Here is a 23,387-nt window from a genome sequence, read left to right as displayed (position 1 = left end):
TCTACTGTAGTGCTGACATTCAGTTGAGACATCAATTGGGAGAGTAATGTTTTTTTTTAAATAACTGATGTTTCAGAAATTTTTTTTTATATATCTTAAAAAAAATAATAAAATAAATACGTAAATAAATAAATAAAAATCAAAAGAAGCTACCGCAATGATCATTGTCAGGAAGAAACTCGCAGACTGATCTGGTATGGAGTAGAGTACCTAAATGAGTGGAGCAGAGCGAGAGATTTCTTCTGCCGATTCAAAGGAGATGGTCCTCACTGCAGAACACAAGATCCAGGGGGCGAGGTTGGATCCAGATCCAACTCCTCCCACCTTACATATCCCTAAACCTACCCGTCTCCACCCCCTGATCCCTAAACCCACCCATCTCCACCCCTAAACCTACCAATCTCCACCCCCTAGATGTGGATCCAACCTCGCCCCCTGGATCTTGTGTTCTGCAGTGAGGGGCTACTGATTCAATCACTCAGCTTCAAGTACACTTCAGGTTTTACATTTTGCACTTAAGTACGCTTCATTTATAAACATTTAACCTGTATCAAAAATCGCCTACTATGCCCTCATGTACTATTCACTCCACTAATATAAAGCTCACTTAATGAGTGTGCTGCAAATGCCATCTTCTGGCAAGACACTGGAATTCATCCTGTGCGACATTCATAGTTCACGTTCCTGGAGTGTGGAGCCCCCCAGCACTGCACATTTTGCATGTCCCCTTTGTCTGCCACATCTATTTCAGGTTTTGGAGTCTCTAATAATGAGCTGATTACCTGAATCAGGTGTGTTTGATAAATGAGACATGCAAGCAGTGCAGTGTTGGGTCAGCTCCAGGAACATGGTTGTTGGTTATTTTCATTTTAGAATAGTAACAAATAACTGTAGTTCTAGTCTAGTGTGTGGTTTCCATGGTAATTTTTAAGGGACTGGAAGATTTCTTTGATTTCTTTTGTTCTGTATTTAGATATTAAATTTGGCATGTACCTTAACAGTATACTGATCATAGCCCTCTGGTCCATGGGTTATTGTGTTGACTATTTTGGAAAGATAACAAAATTTGATGGATAAGCACCAGTGGGCTTTAAGATGACTCTTTTGTGATGATTTTTCTGCTGTGATTCTGCTTACAGTTACTATATATGGGATCTGACTAGACAGTGGAGATGGTAATGATTTAGTTTGTGGCTGTCATGCTCTGAGAGTTGTTCTGGTATATCAGTGTAAAAAAAAAAAAAAAACACAAACAAACCAGACCTAAAAGCCAGACATCTCAAGCACTTTTGAGCCTGTTTCATTACTATGTTGATTTACAGCCGTAATCACTTTATCTGACAAAGACCAATTGTAAATGTCTACAAGAACAAGAAAGCACAGAGTTGTAGAGGTACCATTAGCTCACTAGGTCTTTCCAGTTCCTCTTGTATCATGATCCTGAGAACTTCAAAGCCTTGGACTCAATGGCTATTTGTCTTATCTTACCTTGGGAAAAACCAAATGGAAAACCATTTTCCCTCCGTTTCTGTGGCAGATGGTTGAGTGCAAAGAAAGACTGATAGGACGTCAAGGAAAGCCCTATTAACAGTCTCTATCAGAACTACAAATTTATGGCCTTTTCACATTTTTAAAACATTGCTTTGTCCGTAGCTAAGGTCCAACAAAGAGGCAGACTTTGTCAGACTGATTAAAGGAGAGATAGTGAGGCCTGGCACTCATTAACATTGTCTGCATCTGATGCCACCGGTGTCTGGTCCAGGCTCCCCTGAGGAGCCGTCTGGCACCAGGCATGACACAGGCAGTGGTCAAAACCTCATCAATGGTGTGACTGCACCAGCAGAGATCTGAAGGACACCGTGCCTGGCAAATCTGCTTAAGGTCAAGACAATGTCAGCCATGTTATTATATCAAAAACATTGTAATGTTTTTATTTCACTTTTCCGTTCTGAATACTGATGTTTGATGTTTGTGTTTGCTGCCGATTGCGATTTTGATATGAGGTTTAATCTGTGAATATTACAGATGGTGTCAAACGTTTATCATGTGGATACATCCTTATTATTGTGAGTGGATGAGACTGAAGAATGAGAGAGAGCTTTTAGTGTGTTTGTTGTAGTCTAAGTGTCACATATGGAATTGATTTGAAGAAAGTCTGGAGGGTCATCCAAGATATTTTATGAGCTAGCACCAGTTGAACAGTGTTGAATGAGTGGAGGGTGAATTACCGTTGTTGAATGCAAATATTTGTTTTAAAAATCTGAAAGGGAAAGTTAAAAACCTAAATAGGTTTTTGATGGGGTTGTCAAAACATTTTGTCCCAGCAGGAGATTTAAAAACCAACAGTCACTAGTACAAAGGACCCTTGTCCAGTTTTCCACCCACTGAGTCAGGACCGTCCCAGAGCCCCATCTCTTTCATGTCAGGAATGCAGTATTCAGCAGCCGTGCATTCTTGGGCATTACTTCTTTATCATTTGCAGGTTTACAAAAAGAAAGAGACATTAAAGGGGATGTGGGTATTACATATGATAGATTTAATAGAAGATAAATTTGGTCACTGTTACATAGTTTGAATCACTGTATGTTTAATAATTGAATCATTTTGCTTGTTGAATCACAGTGCCTTTTTATATTGTGTTTATGTTCTGTTAGGAATATCAATATCCTGAGAGTCTTTTTTCATTGTCACCTGTATGTTGAAGATATGCTTAAAAATAAAACATAAATATATATTAGCTTAACTTTATTATATTTTCATAGTTGAAAATGCAATCTTTCATTTTTAAATATTTTATATAATTATTTTAAATATTTTTTTATACACTACTGTTCAAATATTTGGAGTGGGTAAGATTTTTTAAAATGTTTCTGATACTCAAAAAGGCTGCATTTATTTGATCAGAAACACAGTAAAAACAGTAATATTATGAAATATAATTTCAATTAAAAATTACTTTTTCCTATTTTAATATATTTTAAAATGTAATTTATTCCTGTGATGGTAAAACTGAATTTTCAGCAACCATAACTCCAGTCTTCAGTGTGATCCTTCACATGATCCTTTAAAATCATTCTAATATGCTGATTTGGTGTTTAAAAAACATATTTGTTATTATTATCAGTGTTGAATATTTTTGTGTAAACCCTGATACCTTTTGTTCAGGATTTTTTAATGAATAGAATGTTTTTTTAATTAAATTTAATGTGTCCTTCCTGAATAAAAGTATTAAGAAAATCTCACTCACCCCAAACATTTTAACTTTTATTAAAAGGTGGTACTTTTTTTTTTTTGAATAATCCTTACAAAAAAGCTCCAGGTTTGTTGGTTTTACAATAGTGGACTGTTACCTTTGAACAAAACACACCCCAAAACTGGGAATATAAAAGCAGATGTTGTGGTGTGTTGTGGTATATCCCATCTGTTTCTTAGCTAATACTATTATTTCCTGAATAAACACATTCAGGGGGGCTTTAAGAGATAAAGAGAATCACACACTGATCAGAAAGCAACTTTTTTCTCTTTTGAATAGAGATAAGCTCTCTGCCCATTCCATCTGTCTGTCTGGTTAACAGTAATGTAAGTATCCTTCTTTCTGAAAAACAGGGTATTAAAGTGTACCATTGTCAAAAACAGTATAAGAAAAACAATCTAACATGCCTACCAGGCCCATATCATCTCTGAAGCTTGGTACTGGAGGTCTAATCATCAGCTATATCATTGTAATAAATTATCATGATTGACAGATACATTAACTCAGCACTGAAGATGTGCAATAGACCAACATATACAGTAGCCCACATAAGCCTGTATAGATGCTTTATGCACTGTTATCATGTTATCATGACTTCCTGTGTTGTGGGCCCTGGTCTGAGTGTGTGGTTAATATCAATGGGTAAGCCTGTGGATTTAGAGCAGCTGGCAGCCCATGCAGCTATTGAGAATAAGGATAAGATATAGTTAGAGGGATTGAGGCCAGTGTGTAGATTAAAGAGGGTGTTTGAGACCAGGATGCAGTGCTTGCTGCAAACCCTTTAATATCTGTATTCGCACCCAGAATGTCAACATATCCAACTAATCTTTTCCCACAAATATATATGTGATTTTCAGTTTTTATTTGTATTTTGTCTAATTTAGGCTATATTGAATTTAAAGACCCTTCTGCAGCTGTAATAGTTTCTAAGCAAAGTGTCACTCATGCTGATGGAATGAAGCTTTTGAACTGACAGTTTTGCATGCAGTCAACATTCCTTTTTTTCCCACAAGACAGGGTGCAGGGTGGTGGTCATCACTAGCCACGGATGTTTTTAGTGTTCCTTATTTTTCCTTTTTTTCAAAAATTAAGCATTACGGTTTATATGAATAAAATGGAAAGCAACTTGGTAATATTAATAACTGCCAATCAGTGCAATGTCTTGATGAAGACAAACTAATTTTCATGATGAGCCTCAGGCCATTGTGGCTTAATTTCATGAGAAGGGAATTTACTTCTGTTCTACTGATTTTTGCCAATTCCACAGGCAAGTTAGAGGCACAGAATGTTCATATCTTGAAGGAATATTCTATTTTTACCCTATATATTCCATACTAGTTACATTTGACCATACCCAGACCCTGTTGCGTAATGAACAAATGGCTCCTCATTAAGATTTAGTATGGCTTTTATATAATAATAAAAGATTGAAAAAAGACCACTGCACTCAATATAAAAGCTCAGAATGACTGCAATGAATCACCCTATAATGTTATTGTTAAGGTTGAACCCTGATTCATGCACTCATTCTCAACTTCCTCTCCATTGTCATAAGGCAGAACCAGACAACCGCAGGAAATTCCCCCGTGTCCCTCTTATTAGCCCGTCTCTTGTCTAATCCTGGTGCGGCCTAAGGTGCAATTGCATAATGTACTCATATTGTCCACATTTATTAGCACTGAGCCACAAGCAACTGAGGTCCTCATCCAAAACACTCTCCTACTTGTGAAAGTTTTGAAAAATGATAAAGTCAGTTCAGGAGATTATGGTCCTTTGTGACTTAATTAAGCATCTAAAACGTCTACAAATGAGTTATATAACACCCACAGAGGAGTTTGTGATGTTCAGTACATGTTTTCTTTAATGTAACCTTCTGTGTTTCATTGGGCACCTTAATGTTGTAAAGTTGGATCAGCTTATAGTCTCGTATTTAAGTTGTCTTGAACATTCAGAGTCATACCGTAGGTGTCCTGAAGGAATTACATAACATCCTCAGTTTCCAGCCTAAAAGAAAAGCTTCTTTCTTGAGTACTAGGTTTTGGGTTGCCAAGATTGTATTATTTAAATAACATTATTTATGAAGATAAATGTGCTCTGTAATTTTTTTTTTTTTGTCTTACACAGCACTTTGGGATTTGAGTTTAGGTCAGGAATATAGCTGTTTTAACAAATGATTTGGATGATTGGAGGTCTTGTTGAATCTCTTTTTTTCTTGGTTATTATTATTAGATGATGAACCATTTTAATGTCACATTTGTTTCTCAACAGTGCCTGAAGATCTCTCACTTGAAGAGAGAGATGAACTGTCCAACATTAGACGGAGGAAAAAAGAGCTGCTAGATGACATTGAGGTATCTGCTTTAATGTAGCTGTTATCTTTTAAAATCATGAAGATATTAAGTGATTGACATTTATCATGTCACCCTTCGCTACAAGTTCTACCTGATGGGGGCTGAATGTCATTGGTTGCACGATGTATTTTATAATACACTGCATGCATTTTAAGAATATTAAGAACGATTATTGATCAACCTGATTAACTTCAGTGATATAACTTAAGTAACCACTTTTTCTGTTATTCTTGCAGCGGTTAAAGTTTGAGATCTCAGAAGTCATGACAGAGATCGAACATTTAACGTGTGTCAGAGAGACGTATGTTTCTTTTTGTTTTACAGATTACAACGATTTGTTTAACATTGAGATAATATTAGTTCATGTTTGTTATTTTAAAAGAGAACTTTATTGCTTTTCACCACATTACAGCAAAAGCACTCAGAGGAACAAGCAGATTGCTGTCGGAAGAAAGAAATTCAATATGGATCCTAAAAAAGTATTACTGTGTCTATTTCTTTGTTCACCATACCATATATAAAATGATGTCCAGGGTCATGTGTTACGTTGAGCCTAAGCAAACATCGTGAAGTGGTTAACATCTCAAACATCCTTGCAGGGAATCCAGTTTCTTTTGGAGAATGATCTTCTGCAGCACACACCTGAGGACATCGCACAGTTCCTCTATAAAGGCGAAGGCTTAAACAAAACTGTCATAGGAGATTATTTAGGGGAACGGTAAGTCACATCGCTCTCGCTCACATAGCAAGACCAGTTTTGCTATCTTTGCAAAATATATGTGCGTTGTCAGATAAGGCCTTTCCATAAAAGATCCTGCTCTCTCAGGAAATGACTTCCCTATTTGTAACAGCTGAAAATGACCACAAATTTCCAAAACAATATTTAGCATATCACCCAGACAGCATGAAGGCGCCTTATCTCACCCTTACCGACATCTATTAACACAGGATTAGATATAAAAAATTATTATTGCCACCCAGTGCTACACCTGTCAATATCAAGACAAATGAAGGTGTAATTGTAGTCGTAAAGGTCTGCAAAAAGTTAGTTGCTCAGCATTGTCCCATGAGGCATGTTTACAAAAAAAGAGACTAAGCTTGATCTACAGTGTAATAGTTGTTCGATACAAAAATAGCCTTGTCTACGTAGGCATCCTGTCCAAGTTGATAACCGTTGTCTTGGCTATGCTCTAGCCTGAAGATCAATTGCACATTCATCCCTTTCATTTGGTACTAGAAAGTGTGGTTATAGACTATACATAGCAATTACTGTTAATTGTATTTACGAGGAAGAGCCAGAAGCTGTAATTATTGTGTCTCTGATTAAAAGAGTTTGGAGATGTGGTTCTATCTTAGCTTGTGTAATCAGGCATGCCGTGGTACATCGCTTCATTACACTTTATGTTCATATCTGTGTTTTTTTTTAAGACCCTTGTATGTATTCAAATGATGGTTTTTATATCCATACACCAAACGTGGTCTTACATGATTGTTCTTGTGTGCTTTTTTAAATTGGTCTGAAACCCTGTTGTAGAAAACTGAACAAATGAACCGTGACTGACTCCTGAATGTATAAAGTCTGTACTGTTTTTTGATTGACCTCTGCTAAAATGAGTGCATGTATCTCTTGAGATGGAGCTTAGATTGAATGAGGAAATAGCTATTGCTGATTATTGCTTATTTTCTCACTATTTTTAGAGATGACTTCAACATTAAGGTTTTGCATGCATTTGTGGAGCTTCATGAGTTTGCTGATCTCAACCTGGTGCAAGCATTGAGGTGAGATAGATGTTTTCTTCACCATCCATTATAACTATAAACACCATTATATGTTCTAAATATGGAAATGGAATCATAAGAAATGCCATCAAGCTATAGTATTTGTATATCTAGAACTTAGCTGCAGAACTTTCCATTTTCAACAATCACTAACAATTTCAATCATTTTTGCCCAGCTAACAACAAAATAATGTTTTGCTAATATTCCTATAGTATAGGTTATGAAAATGTTATTTCTGAATATTCTCTGAATGTTCAGAACCTCCAGTTTTTGAAATGTTTTAAAATGGTTTTTCTTGGTTATACAAATGTTAGAGAAACCGATAAGGGAATGTTCCATTTGATCATTTTGCAAAATGTACTAAGTGGTAAAATGTCATTAAAGATCAGGTAACCTTAAATTAATCTTCTAATAACATTACCGGAAGAACAAACTTTGCAAGAAACCTGCCAGTTCTGTGAGAGAACTACTTTCTTGGTATTCAGAAAAACTACAACAAATTGCATTGTTTGAATTAAAAGACAGTCTTTAAAAGACAGCAATATTTTAATGATTTTCAGTCATGTTTGTTTTGTTTGATGTATAACAAAAAAATAATAAAATGGGACAAAATGTTCAATAATTATAACATAATGTGAGTGATGTAAGCCATTCATTGTCTTTGTATCACTCTGTTACCTACGCTATTAAAATAAAATCATACATACTCATTTATTCCCTCATGCAACGGTCCATCAAATAACTATTATAATTTTAAGTGTCATTCCCATTTTTCCCTGGCAGGCAGTTTTTGTGGAGTTTCAGACTTCCTGGTGAAGCACAGAAAATTGATCGAATGATGGAGGCCTTTGCTGCTCGATATTGCCAGTGTAACCCAGGTGTCTTTCAGTCCACAGGTACGACTTTTTTCAGTAGTAAACTTGACTTCTACGTGAACCCCTCTTTGTGGCCTAAACCCCTCATTGGCCTAAAGCTCTTACTCAGCATTAAAGGGTTAGTTCACCCAAAAAATTCTAATTCTGTCATTACTCACCCTAAACCCAAAGAGACTTTTGTTCATCTTCGGAACACAAATTAAGATATTTTTGATGAAATCCGAGAGCTTTCTGACCCTGCATAGACATCAACGCAACTACCACGTTCAAGGCCCAGAATGGTAGTAAGGACATTGTTAAAACAGTCCATGTGACATCAGTGGTTCAACCTTAATTTTATGAAGCTATGAGAATATGCGCTTTCACGAGAGTACCACGATGTATGCGTATGGTGCTGTTGACGCAGGAGTCACATGGACTATTTTAACGATGTCCTTATTTCCTTTCTGGGCCTTGAACGTGGTAGTTGCGTTATGGGTTTGGGATGACATGAGGGTGAGTAATTAATGACAGAATTTTCATTTTTGCATGCGAGTCTCTTGAATTACAGCACACTTTGAGTATCTGTTGGAAATCTGGTCCTCTGAGGGCTGAGCTTGATAACTGCAGGGATAAATAGCAGAGATGTTGGCACACACTGTTACTAGAGACTGTATAAAATGCAGCACCCCAGAAATGGACTAAAGACACTGTGCTAAAAACAAAGCGCAAGGGAATGATTATTTATTCATAAACAGAGTCTGCAAATGTCCAAAGCATTAATATCTTTCTTTCAGCATGGAGTCATACATAAAGATGAAGAAATATTAAAAACTGGCCTGTATCTTGCATCAAACTCTATGCTTTCAGAATTTATCATTTAGAAGTCAACTCAGTACAGTTTCTAGGCATAGGCAAATTAGGCGGTCACCTAGGGCGCCACCAGCAGGAGGGGGGCACCAATGAGCGCACGTACTGGCACTACATTTTAGCAGGGTTGTGATAAAGAGTGGCACGGCCACCCTGAAATATATTGCCACCCCCACTGGATCCCCCAACATCAGTGGGCTAGAGTACTGTCAATCTGACAATGCCTATATGCCATTGGATCAGAGCGATGTCAATTGCTGCCGGATTGTTGCATGCAAAGTTTGCATTTGGAGTGCTCAACAACACCATTAGATCTATGGGTTCTGTTAGGGCTTTGGCAAAGTAAGGTTTTTTTTGTTTGTTTTTTTTTAGCCTTGCAATAAAGCTAAGTTCAAAGACCAATTAAAAATATTGGTACAGTAAAAAAGTGCACAAAATTAGTATTTTGTTAAGGCAGTATTTGTGGCAGTCGAGAAATCACGCTGCAAAATTGGTCCAAAAGGTGTGCTTTTTTGAAAAAAGTGCACAAAATGAGTATTTTGTTAAGGCAGCATTTGTGGCAGTCGAGAAATCACGCTGCAAAATTGGTCCAAAAGGTGTGCTTTTTTGCGCCAATGCATTGTTAAAGGATCAGTGTGGTGTGTGTAATATTCACATATAAAGATTTAACGGCCAATTAAAAAAATATTGGTATAGTAAAATTTGCTAAATCACAAGAAAGATCAATACATCCGATATTAAACCGCTTTGAAATGGAAATGTTGAAATGCTGAATTAATTAATTCACTACTAACAGCACTTAATGGAAGCAGCGTCATATAGAGAGCAGAGCGTCACGTCATTTAAAGGGGAAGTTCACGCGTCAATGAGTAACAAAAGAATAAGTAGCTGGAGTCTGATTACTTTTATGTGACTGATCAAGCTTTATTATGTAGTTTGGGGTAACAAAGTTTTTTATAGGTTTGACTGAAATGATAATGAAAAAATGGACACTTTGATTGATTTTTTTTTGTTTGAAATGTTGATTTAAACAAAACAAAAAAAAACACATAAAGACAAAAAGTAGTCATTGATAATATCTAAACATGTATCCAAATCCAAATGTAATAAAATTTATTGGGGTGGCCGCCAATTTGGATTTCGCCTAGGGCGTCAAAATGGCTAGAAACGGCCCTGAGTCAACTAATAAAAAATGAAAATGAGAAAACATAGAGTTGCATGCTTTTCATTCATTATCTTTATATGCATTCTCCATTTAATTTACCAGTCTGGACCTACAGAGCTGACTGACTGATCCAAGTTTCTGCTCTCCACAGACACATGCTATGTTCTCTCGTTCTCCGTCATCATGCTCAACACCAGCTTGCACAACCCTAATGTCAGAGACAAGCCCACGGTGGAAAGGTTCATATCCATGAATCGGGGCATCAACGAGGGAGGAGATCTGCCTGAGGAGCTGCTCAGAGTGAGTCTCTGTGTCATACTGTGATGGAGAGAGCTGCACACTCATCACTAAGTTATGTAATGATAGAATATGCATTTGCATATTGTTTTTTTCTTCTTCATAGAATTTATATGAAAGCATTAAGAATGAGCCTTTCAAAATTCCTGAAGACGATGGGAATGATCTAACTCACACTTTCTTTAATCCGGACAGAGAGGGATGGCTGCTAAAACTAGGTTTGTATATCTTTCTATCTGTATGCCTGTCCATCTGCTCCTCTATCTAGCGTTCTTTCATGGTTTGAAACCCATGAGTTTCCCCATTATAGATTGGATTTAATGTGGTATTATCCAGCATCTCACTCAACAACTATTTTACATTATGGCTCTTACAGCAGATTTGCTACTGTGACATCATTCAAAGTAATTAAAGAGCTTTTAAAAGATTTTTCCGGTGTTGATCAGGATTACATAGATAATGCTGTTATTGGCAGACCATTAAAGGTTTTTTTTTTTTAAATTTTATCCATCAAATGGATTTTGGAACTACACTAATTCCATGTCATGCAGTGATTTATTTACAGCATAAAAGTTCTGCAACTTTTTAAAGCACTTTTCCAATAGTTTATTTTTTGTTATTATCTGTATTTGAATTGCAGGGGGAAGAGTAAAGACCTGGAAGAGGAGGTGGTTCATTTTGACAGATAACTGTCTGTATTACTTTGAATATACAACAGTAAGTACGACTGCTCAATATGTCCTGTTTGGGCAATACATAGATTTAAGATTTATCTATAAAATGTATTAATGATTCAGATAGTAAGATATAGGTTAAAGGAGGTCAGATAGAAGAGGAAGTGAAGGGGGAAAAAAGTAAGTGAACAGCAAAGAACGCAAGCAGACACAAGCACTTCTCACCAGCTTCACATTTACAATAAAGAAACACTCCGTGAAATGACTTGACGACTACTTTCTTTCCTCTGTTGATGTATTTCTGAAGTTTTGGCGGAACTTTTAACCACAGTTTGCTATTTGTTAGTTTCAGCTGGTATTAAGGGAGGAAAATTCTCATTTTAGAGCTTTTGATTGGACAAAAATATGTGTAGTGCAGGGCGTGTCATCAGTAAGCACGTTAAATGGGTACACATGCTAAAAATGTGTTTACGAGTACACTAGTAGCATATATATGACCTTAAAGTGAATGCACTTGGACTAAAACCCAAAAAACACTCCCTGTTACAACCTCCCTGCTGTGTCATCTCATCAGCAAAGTGGAAGGAAATAATGCATTTTTTCCCTAGTCGTGTGCCAGATTTAGATTAAGACAGTAGTTGCTTAATGTGCACATAGTTAGTTCCCTCACTTTTTTAATGTCCCCACCATCCATATCTCGTTAAAGGAAACATATTGCGGATTAAGTCTAAGACCAATTGCTTTAATACCAAATAAACATAGTGGATTAATGGTCTGTTACTCATATGTTCACAGGACAAAGAGCCTCGGGGGATCATTCCACTGGAGAATCTTAGTATAAGAGAGGTGGAGGAACCAAGAAAACCAGTATGTTTCTACTTGAAGTGCTCAGTTAAATTATAATCTGTAGTCAGTCTTTAAGAAGAATCCTATATTTAGTCATCCTAAATTAGTCATCAAAAAATGAAGAAGTAAAAGGGACCGTTTCATGCTTCAACCTTTCAGAATTGCTTTGAGCTCTACAACCCCAGTCATAAGGGGCAGGTAATTAAGGCATGCAAGACGGAGGCTGATGGGAAGGTGGTGGAGGGGAATCACGTGGTTTACAGAATATCCGCACCCACGCCGGAGGAGAAAGAAGAGTGGATCAAATCCATCAAGTAAGGCTTCACCGTGTCAGCCCTCATTATTCTCTTCTCAGATAACGGATGTGTGCTGGTTGTAGGTCATACACACACACCCACAGATGCTCAGAAAGGAACATTGGCTTCTCTTTATCATAGAACATCGCCATTGTGCTGATAAGATGAAGTGAGTGTTTCCAGTGTTTTAGACCTTGGCTGTGCACTGCAAAAAAATATTTTTGTCTTGTAAAAATATCCAATCCAATTTAAATTGCATTGGATATTAAGATTTGTTTTCAGATAATATATCTTGAATTTATTTCTAGTATTTCTAGTTTTTTTAAGCACAAGTCTAACAACATTTTGTGAGGTTTTTACCTAAAACAATACAATTGAATACATATTATTGTTTGAGTGGATGCTAAAATCAATAATTCTCCCTCAAACTCTGAAAAAATCTTAGTATCACAATTTGGATTAAATGTAATTGTTTTATGTATGTTTTTACTGGAAAACAAGATAAAATATCGTAGTGTGGTGCCTATATAAACCTCACACTGTAGGGCTGACAAGACTATAATGAATTCTGAGTGACCCACATCCTCTGAAGGTTAAATGGTCTTCCCTGAAGATAAATCAGCATTTATCACTGGAGAAAAGGAAGCCAAAGACCACTTAGTCTCTTATAGTTGGCCATGACTCTGGCTTTGTTTTCCTGCCTAAAACAGACTTGATTGAAATGAATTGGAATACGTATGTGCGGGTCTTATGTAGGTCTCTGAAGGCCATTTGTGTACAGTAGTTAACTTACAATGTAAGTGTCTAGTTAACACATGTCCTCTGACTCATCTGGAATTGTGGAACTGCTCTGTGGTCAGTTTAGCCTGGTGTTTTACATCAAAAGCTGCCTCAGCATGTCCCGTGGGACTGCCAAAAACTCTGTGCCACCCAACCCCTACATAAAAGAACCCTGTATCGTTTTATAATCAGGTCGACTGCTTCCAGAAAATACTGTTATTGTTTTATATGGATGTATATTTTTATGCTGTGATTGTACAGTTTCTGTTTTATTGTTGTTATCCTACAGGGCAAGCATTAGCAGGGATCCTTTCTACGACATGTTGGCTACTAGGAAACGGCGAGTGGCCACTAAAAAGTGAGCCGTAGACCTTTCGAGTTCAGGTTTAATAATCACTCTCCAAGTGGAAACCTTCACATGGGATCCTGAACGTTGCTGGAGGTCACAGACAGAGACATGAGCTCTCTGAGGATAAAGAAGGACAAGATTTAAAAAATGATGGGGTCTGTATAGGTCCTGAGGTAATGTAAGGGATGTGTACTAAATATTTCTCTCCAAATGGATTGTATGGGGAAAACAATGATGGTGATAATGCAATTATATGCTGAATGTGTGTTTGTCAGAAAGAACTTTGCTTTAAGAGGGATGAATGATTCGACTGTGCTACAGTATCTGCGTAATTTCATGTGACGGTCTAATATAGAGTAAGTAGCGCCTCCTGCTGCTTACAACAGGAACTGCTATCGCAAATTTCCAGGTATCGTTATGGAAATGTTCTCAAGTCAAAAGTCTACATTTAAGCTCTGGTAATGTTTAGATGTGGATGAAATGTATGTAAATTATACCAGACTGCTGGTGATGTCAATTCAGAAGTAGTCTATGGATACAGAAAATAGATTGATATGGCAGGGATTCATGCTGAATCATTTTTAGTGCTATGGTATATCAAATATTGTCTTAATTGCATCAGTAGTTTTAAATGATTTTATTTTCATTTGTGTCATATCATTATCATCCAAATCAGCCGGACTGGTTGCATTAATTGGAAGAGAAAATTATTCATATTATATTTATTATGTTTCTTACTTAAGGTCCTTAATAGACCTAGTATTATATAAAATACTGTAAAAATCCATTTCTGACGTTCTCTTAATAGTCAAGTCAAGTCACCTTTATTTATATAGCGCTTTTAACAATACAGATTGTGTCAAAGCAACTGTACAGCATTAATTAGGAAAATATGCTAATATTATTTGATGCCTTTTTAAGAATAATGCTAACTCTATACTCTACACCCGTAATATAAGTTAATATAAGTATTTTGTTGTATTTATGTAATAATGCCAATGTTAACTGAACCTATTGTTTTGTTTTTTACCATGTTTGTAAATAACACACACACACACACACACAAATAATATCACAAAAGCCATAATTATTGTTATTATTTGAACTATTTTGGAAACTCCATGGATCTAAAATTGATGTATATGCAATTTTTGTATACAGCTATTCAGCTGAGATATTTTAAGTGAAGGCTGTATAGCTCTGTAAACATGAAACTCATTATTTCTCATAGTTTATTGCAAAGTGTAAAGGAAATACTCATAGATACACTGCGAAAAGATTAATCAATATAATTTAAATTAAATTAACCACGGTCCACTGTCATCACTGTCCAGTTCCATGTAGGACAGCAATACTAATCATAGTGAAATATAGAGAATACGATTTATGACATAAATTCAACAAACAATGAGGCTCCCTTTTCTAAGTTTACCTGTTAAGACATAGACAAAACCATAGAGATATGCAACCAAACCCAGCTCAAAATCGAATACCTGTACAATTTTATGGAAAGTTTTTGGATATTATTATTATACTAGTTAATATAATAAGTAAAATATTGTCACTTGTATTCTGCTTAACATTATGCAGCATGCTCTGAAGACTGTATTTCAGAACCCTGTGTGTGTCCGTAAATAATAATTCAGATATCTCAGATGAAACAGGTTTGTCATTACTGTCAATGAAGCCTTTGGCCCTGAACTCATGACCTCAGCAACTGACCTAATAAAACATTATGTTGAGATTCTGCAAAGATTTGACTTCATTAAGAGAAAGACACATAGCAGCTATATCTCCAATTATTCTTGAGCTGCTTGTCCTGTATTGTACTGTCCTGCATCTCACTGTAACAGGTATTGCTGCAGCCCTCCACCCTCAATTTTACTCCACTAAATTGAAGGTCACCGCATAATTGTGGCTCCTCCCACTTTGAGGTCTCCAGGCTACAGTGCGATATACTGTACTTGGAAAGATGAGGCGGTGTACACCAGGGATCAAGGTAAATGGTAGATGCTGTAATTACGCCATAGTTTTTTTTTCTCCACTAATATTTGTACAGTTAGTAAATATGAGCCAACGGTCTGGAAAATGTCTTTACTGTTTATCATTTCTTTTATTCAAAACACTCGCACCCTCAATCACAGCTAAATGATTAAAAATAAATTATTTTAAAAATACTTCGTTCAACATTTTTCGTCAATATAAGAGTTCTGAGTCTTCTTGAAGAACATGTGGCCATCATTTCTTCATACAGCATCTTTAAATCACTAAACGAACCATTTTGCTCATATTAATAACGGATCCCAATATTATCTGAGGAAATGAATGTTTTTTTTCTTTCTTTCTCATGTACTTAGTAGTGAAAAGATTAAACATTTTGCATGTTATTGCTTTGCAAGTACTGTGCACCCTAATCTAGTAATTAATCATTTCGTGCAGTTCTATATTAAGCCGCTTTCAGTATGTTTTTTTTTTTTTTTTGGTATTGAGATGTAAATAAATGACCATTATAGCCTGGTTTGCTGGTGTATAGGGCAAAAGCGAAATTAAAGTCGGTCTTAAGCTATGCGTTACGATTACTGAAATGTAGCTGAAACAAAAAAGTGCAGCACTTTGACTAAGATATTTTTCACAAAACAAAAATCTCACAAATCTTTCTTTATATGTAAAAAGGAAACCCCACCCTTTACAAAACCAAACACTTCACATACATGTTCATTCACTCCAACAGAATGTTGTAAACATAGTGAGAGAAAATATTACAATTTCAGACATTAAGGCCGTTTCCTCTCACTCAACATATTGTACACTGTATACATTTACTTTGACATGCTACAGTAAAATGAAGTTGAATATAACCATTTTTCATGTCTGTTTCGTTTTGCTGAAGAAGGAAAAAAAAGTTGACATGTTCAGAGAACATGGTCTACATTACGAGTGGCTTTACAGAAAGTGTCTCTATTGAACTCCTGATACAGGACCAAAAACAAACAACTGATAGTACAGTTCAACTTAAATTCACAGTATTATCTTGACTAAAATCAAAGCGGATTCAAGAAAACGAAACAGTGAGAATTAAAAACAAAAAAGATGCAATGAACTTGCATTCTAGATAGGTTTGAGGAATTTCAGATAGAGAGTAATACAGTGAGACGCTAAAAAAAAGAGAGGTACAAGAGACAGCAAAGCAAACATCTTATGTCCTCAAGTGTGTCCAGGTTAACTGTGATGTAAGTGCACATGTAGCATTAGCAAAGGCTGCTCCTTTGAGACAGTTCTCTCAACCGATACGTGAAAATGGTGACATCATAGCTTGAAGCCAAGAGACAAGCAGTCTTTCTCCGCCGATGCAGCATATAAATGTTCTTGTCGTTCCCAGGTTCGATTCCTTAAAGGGAGCGCTTGTCTCATCTTCACAAGTGAGAAAATCCTGAGTCTGTATGTCTGAGCAGCAATTCTGATGTTAAGCTCCAGGCTTTTGTTTTAAATCGCATATATTAACTTTATATAGAATTTTTTTTTCCATGATCAAAGTTCATTTATGTACAGTGTACTAAAAAAAATCCATAGCCTTAAAAATAAAGAAAAACGAAAAAAAAATAAAAAATGAAACTTTAAAATTCATCTCGTGGTAAAAATACAGTATGTTCTAAATGTTAAGCACCATGTCAGGAACTGTAGCTGTAGATTTTGTTTTTCACATGCTTGCATGGGTGGTTGTCAGAGTCTTCAAATAAAGAGAGAGGGGACGATTAGAGCTGAGCTTATTTGGTTTAAAAAAAAATTAATAAAATATAAACATTTCTTACCTTTAGTGAGGATGTGTGGCTTTCTGTGAAAACCAGAGAACAGTCAGAGTTGTGCAACTACAACAACCATAAAAAATACATACAAAATTAATGTATGTATATTGCAAGAAAAACAAATTAGTTTTTGAATTTCATAATTGTATATATTTTTATTACATTATACTCACTTCAACATCTGAAAGGGTCCTGTGACATACATCTCCATTTCCATTTGAGAGTGTCTTTGTGCCGTTGACAGTGGTAGAATAATCCAAATATTTGTATTTGTCTTTATCCATCCCAGTATGCTCAAGCTCACTTCCACTGTAACAGCTCAGGCCATTAGCTGAAGAAAGAAAAAAAAAACATTACACAAAAAGCATTAGTTAATTTTTTTCTCCCAAATGACATTTACATGTGAATGTGTAATACTGTGCCAAGATCAAAAGTGTGATTGTGGATGTATGTGAGCCTGGGGAGGGTTTGCGTAAAATCCAGATCGTAAATATGTAGTCAATTACCGGCAAACCAGTTCAACCAATTTAATGCTCTATGTATCAGAAGATACCATCAGCTTACTTGAACATTTCCGTGTTAACACTGCTATCTGAAAGAGACTACTAAGCTTTGATCCATGCAATGTGAAAAGTCACAAAGATAAACCATATCACTCAAAAGGTCCTGTTTATATCTTCTATATGAAACACGAACACTTTTTTTTTGGCACATGATGGAAAAAGACAGCATGGGTTATTCGTAATATTGATTTCAATATTTCAATCAAAAAGCACCTCAACATCCAAATTAAATCATTACTGCAAAATAATGCAAACTATAAATGTTTGTATATTACTTCATATGTATGCGTAATATTTAAACTGCATTCGGCAGTGCTCACTGGAAAATACTTTGGGGGGAAATGCATTTAGCTGCCATGAAAATATCACCACAATGCAAATTTTAATGTTAAATTCATGCTTTGGTTTCTTTTTCTCCATTTGATTTAAGTGTGAAAAGTGACCTAGATGAGTAAAAATGTGCAAAACAAAAGTACGCTATTGCCTGAAGCATGCTTTGCTGCTTCTTTGCTCTGTCCAAAAAGACATCAAGTCTAAGCTGTTAAATATTAAAGCACCTTTGTGTCCATTGAGCTGTTGCTGGTCCTCCACATGGTCTCGGTGGACATTGTGAAGAGACTCCGAGCTGTGGTGCAGACTTCCTTTCTCTGCACCATTCCTAGCTCTAGAATCATGCTCTTCCCGCCTCGGAGTGACGTCTCTCCTAGTGTGAGGCCTCTCCTCATCCTCCCTCCTCTTCTTTTTCTTTTTCTTCTTTTTATGTCTCTTGGAGCTGCTATCCTCAATGCCCTCAGATGGGTCCTTCTCTGAGTGCCTGTAAGTGGAAAGTCACAATGAGCACGTTTCCATGCACACAAGTAAGCTGATAACTCACAAATATCAGCTTATTAAAATAACCAGTTTTCCCCATTTACATGCACATCAGTAACCTGACAACACAAGCAGCTGCGTTTACATGACTTCATTAATAGATCACGTTATTTCCCTGTAGTGACGTCGAAATATAATAGTTTGCGTATCTGATTCCGAGTATTCCATACATTTGTCAGTTGTGATGTTAAAGCTTGCAACATGTCGGGAAACTTACAGCTATAAATACAGCATTTTGACTGAACCACTTCTACTTCTGCTGCACGAGATGAGAACACATTTTTATAATTTTCTGAGTCATGAAAGCGTCTGCTTTTGTGATATATTTCCTTCTTTCTTTACTGCAAGATGTTTGCTCTGTGTAGATGCGCTTAAATCTGCACTAACCATGCATTCCAGTCACGCATCACAGATGCGCACATTAATAAACCAACAGAAAACGAGTTATTGCATCGACATGCCTAGCAAAATCGGAGTAAGAGGCAAAAAACTACCCGTGTCGACCGGTTTATGCTTGCGCCGTTTATGACCCAACTCCGATAAAAGAAAACGGGTTACCGCGTTTACATGACCACATGCCTTTTCGGCTTATTAAGCATAATCGGCTTAAGAACGTGCATGTAAACGCGCTCAATGATAATTTGACTAGCCTAGTATTTTAATAGTCAATGGTTTTAAATTCTCACCCAGTCAAATATTAAATGGTCAATGACATAAATTTTTCAAACAAAAGTTTTTCAAATTAAAAAGCAGTGAAGCAGCTGTTAAAATATTTTTATAAGAAATTATAATACAAGACCACTTAAGATTTTCTTGAATAAATCTATAAATCCAGAGCAAAAGAAAGCAGTAACAAAGTATTCTAGTAAAAAATGACTCACCTGTGCCTTTCTTTGTTTCTCTTTTTCTTTTTGTATTTCTTCGCTCTGCACTCATCAGAACTTTGTCTGGCATCAGCCGATGGACTGCGTTTCCGCTTGTAATGTCCGGGCAGTGGGCTGACAGAACGTGGAGATGAGGGTCTTCCTTTTGAACCATTCACTGTATGGGACACCCTTCCATAGCCACCATCCACCCCACGATGGCTGTGACTGGAATATCCATCCCGGTTATGGTGTCCAGAAGGATGATAAGAGTCATTCACAAATCTCCTATCCCTACTCCGGTCGCGTTCCTCTCTGGGTCTTCTTTGGGAATAGTGGTGCTCTCGACGGTGATGTGAGAATCTGTCCCAGTGATCTCTGTGATGCCGGTCTCTACTGGTGGAACGCGCTCTAAAGGGACGACTCTCACGATTGCCATGACCATAGCGGCTTCGGCTTCTTTCGTTGTATTCCTTATAGTGTCTGTACCGGTCCCTGTCTTTCACAGTTGAAGAAAATTGTGGGCGCTCTAAAACCCTATTCCGGTCATCGCTCTGTCCATCTCCAGAGCCAAACTTGTCCAAGTGTGATGGCTTTGACTCTTTGCTTTCTCCTTCACTGCACCTGAACTCTTCCTTTAACCTGTGTGGACTTGTATGACCATCACCAACATGAAGGCTGAGACGGTTGTTGCCCTGAAGACCTGACATGCCAGCCTCTGCATGGGTGTCATGGCCCTGAATCAGCTCATCTTTTGAAGCTGTCTGGGCATGAAGGTCAGTGTCTGTAGTCTTTGAGACCAATGATGCATCAGATGAAGATGCAGACTGTACCTGTGAAGCAGACTGAGATGAAGAGTCTGAAGAAGGGTTCATACTTTTTCTTGAAGGCGAGAAACATGTCTGGCCATCAGTACTTGGTGGTTTGGAGCTGCTGGATGGATAAATAAATGAATTAATGAAGAAAACCCAAAGACGGTTTAGTCCATCAGAAACTCGCCAATTCTAAAAATTAATAACTAGGTATATACTGATATTAAAGTTAGGGCCGATACTGTTAAAGGGGTCATATGATGCTTTTTTAAAGATAATTATTTTGTGTATTTGGTGTAACAGAATATGTTGACATGCTTTAATGTTCAAAAAACACATTATTTTTCAAATACTGTACATTATTGTAGGTCCTCTATGCCCCGCCTCTCTCAAACGCTTCGTTTTCTACAAAGTCCCTCCTTCCGACAAGCGCAGTCTGCTCTGATTGGCCAGCTGACCCAGTGCATTGTGATTGGCCGAACACCGCAAGCACTCGTCGGAAATGTAACGCTCCTTACCATAATCGCGAGCTTCATCTTTCAAAATAAATGTAAAGACAGAGCCCGAAAGGGGAACAGAGTCGCGTGACAGACACAGTGATGAAGCTGGTATGTGTTTGCAGTACACAAGCCACAGTTAAGACTTCACTGTGATGTGACCCTGTCTCTCTCTCTCGCACAGACACACACATGATGCGCAAAACTCCGCATTTGAACAGTCAATAGCAAATACTAAAACTAATAACAAAACAGTAGCTGATTCAGAAGCACCAGATTGTCATAGCAAAATCAGAATTACCTCCTCTCCTAGGTTCACGAAACAGTCGTCCATAAAATGCATTGCTGTTCTGTTGTAAGTAATCTTAAAGATTCCTAAATGCATCTACTTCCGGAAGGCCAAATAAAGTGCTTTTGCTTTCGCCTAGAAACACACAGCGTCTCCCTGACATGCTGCTTCAACACTAACTGCGGTTACTGAAACCACGCCTTCTTTCTTTGCGTGCACATTTGGGCCACATTATGCAAATATTTCCACATAGTGAGGTAGATATGGGGGGGCGTGTTAGAACGAGCCGTTTTAGGGGGGCGTGGCAGAGTCTTAACTTTGATAAAGAATATCTCTTTGGTTTTGAGACTTTAGTCTTTGCAACTTCAGGGATCTTATCTATGCACAATCAGCTTGTAACACTCCAAAGAGAAAGGAAAACTTGAAATCGCATCATATGACCCCTTTAAGCATTTTTTAATTTATGGCCAAAAAACCATAAATGGCCCATAGGCTGTAACCTAAAAGTTTCTATAAAATAACCCCTGTGCATAATGTGACCAGTAATGTCTCAATTGTCAACAAATCACCTGTTGTGTAGACTGACATTTACAGAATTAAAAAAAAAAAAAAAAAGTTTTACATTTTAAATTTCTAAAAGGCTAATAATACTTTGTCACAATTCGAGTTACCAGCCCACGAAACAGAACACAAAGTCACAAATCTCCTAAAACTAAATCTCCTGCATGGGGTAAACAAAACTATTTTCTCATGTAACAAGCAATAAACCATTAGTCATTCTGAGTTAAGGCATTTAAGAAAAAACAAAAACATGTTGACACGCAGATCAACATGTTAAAGGTGCAGTGGGAGATCTTGGAAAATGCTAACTTTAGCCTGATAGCACTGAAAGCGAACGTCCCACCCTCCCTGCAATCACCGTCCAAAGCCACGCCCCGAACGCATATACGCTCACAGACCAGAATACGAGACATGCAAAATATGCATTTTGGCGCAAGGACTGGAATTGGGAACTGCTGGGCTACATTACGTGTCATTCACCGGTGAGAAAACATTAAAAGTACTACAATACCAGGAAGGAAGATCGGGTTGTTGATGTTTGTCTGCCATTCTCGCTCTGTCTGCACAGCGTGCGTGAATGCGCTGATGACGTATCCTGTCTGCGCGAACCCGGTGTGCAGAGGTATGCTAATACATACGTTGACAGGCAGGTAGGAAAGCCAATTAAAACGCTAGGGTATCCGTGGGCCTGCGTGCAGGACTCTGTCGCGATGTACCATCTGGCTGCTAACCAATCATTTCTTTTGTAAATAAGGTTTTGTACTTCACTCTTGGTCTACTATTCACGGCAAAAAAAAAATAAAAACATATGCACAAAAATGTGTTTTGCAGTACCACAGCCAGTGGTACTCTGTGGTGGTGGGGCAGCTATAACCGGCACAGTCCTAATTAAAATTCTATTCTAAATGCTACAAGCAGTCGTTATTGTTAATCATGAAAACTTGTACAAATTACATTTGTTAAATGAAATGTTAAAATAAAATAAAACAAATATTAGATGAAAAACTTAAATTAGATATGCTGCCTTGGCAACCACCTGAAAAAAAAACAGCTTAAGTTGAAGTACTAAAATGACTAAAACTGAAATAAAAACTAAACAAACATAAAAAATTAAAATGAAAACTGATAACAAAAATAAAAGCTAATTCAAAGTATTAATAAATACTATAATAGCAAATATTTCTAAAAGAACACTGGCTACATGTACATTTAGGCATCAAAGCAGTGTACATTATGAAACATTGATATTCATTACAAGATCAAACAACAGTTAAATAAAAAAAATAAAAAAACAGATTGTGGTGTTTGAGCATCTCACCTTGACTCACTGTTTCCAGGCTTTAAGCTGAATTGCATGTCTGAACTATTAGATTGATTAGCAATCTGTGATGAAGAATGTGGTGCACCCACAACCTGAAAAAAGGAATAAAACACTCTTCTTTAGCAAAAACAAACAAACAAAAAATTCAGGGGGAAATATGAGCCTTTATAAGTAATATACAGGCCAAAAATTTACATTTGAAGTAGGGCTGCACGATTAATCGAATGCGATTGTCATGCGCATCTTGTCAGTAAAGCCGGTTCTGTGATTAGTAGTAAATCTCCAGCACGTGC

The 23,387-nt window shown here is 37.0% G+C and overlaps 2 protein-coding genes across 2 annotated transcripts in view; one reads left to right on the top strand and one right to left on the bottom strand.

Moving 5' to 3' along the window:
* Window positions 1–1,740: 1,740 nt before the first annotated feature.
* On the top strand, window positions 1,741–14,223 carry LOC107753449 (cytohesin-3-like). Its single transcript, XM_016569592.1, has 13 exons — window positions 1,741–1,825; window positions 5,522–5,604; window positions 5,841–5,905; window positions 6,017–6,083; window positions 6,204–6,322; window positions 7,303–7,383; window positions 8,168–8,280; window positions 10,425–10,573; window positions 10,677–10,788; window positions 11,211–11,287; window positions 12,040–12,111; window positions 12,250–12,404; window positions 13,456–14,223. The coding sequence occupies exons 1-13, from the start codon at window positions 1,741–1,743 to the stop codon at window positions 13,526–13,528; spliced, it is 1,251 nt and encodes a 416-aa protein (XP_016425078.1). The 3' UTR covers window positions 13,529–14,223.
* Window positions 14,224–16,160: 1,937 nt separating this feature from the next.
* The window catches only part of LOC107753425 (ubiquitin carboxyl-terminal hydrolase 42-like), a 17,377-nt gene continuing 10,150 nt past the window's right edge, over window positions 16,161–23,387 (bottom strand). The window contains exons 15-19 of the mRNA XM_016569559.1: window positions 19,633–20,547; window positions 18,439–18,695; window positions 17,492–17,649; window positions 17,325–17,381; window positions 16,161–17,242 (exon numbers count right to left, since the gene is read on the bottom strand). Of these exons, the coding sequence (XP_016425045.1) occupies window positions 17,213–17,242; window positions 17,325–17,381; window positions 17,492–17,649; window positions 18,439–18,695; window positions 19,633–20,547 (1,417 nt within the window). The 3' untranslated portion in view covers window positions 16,161–17,212. The remainder of the gene's footprint in view (window positions 17,243–17,324; window positions 17,382–17,491; window positions 17,650–18,438; window positions 18,696–19,632; window positions 20,548–23,387) is intronic.

This window comes from Sinocyclocheilus rhinocerous, unplaced genomic scaffold, assembly GCF_001515625.1.
Source record: "Sinocyclocheilus rhinocerous isolate Xijiao unplaced genomic scaffold, SAMN03320098_v1.1 scaffold2216, whole genome shotgun sequence".
Classification (NCBI taxonomy): Eukaryota; Metazoa; Chordata; class Actinopteri; order Cypriniformes; family Cyprinidae; genus Sinocyclocheilus; species Sinocyclocheilus rhinocerous.
Note: the sequence above shows the minus strand (reverse complement) of the source record. Positions and strands in the feature narration are given on the sequence as shown.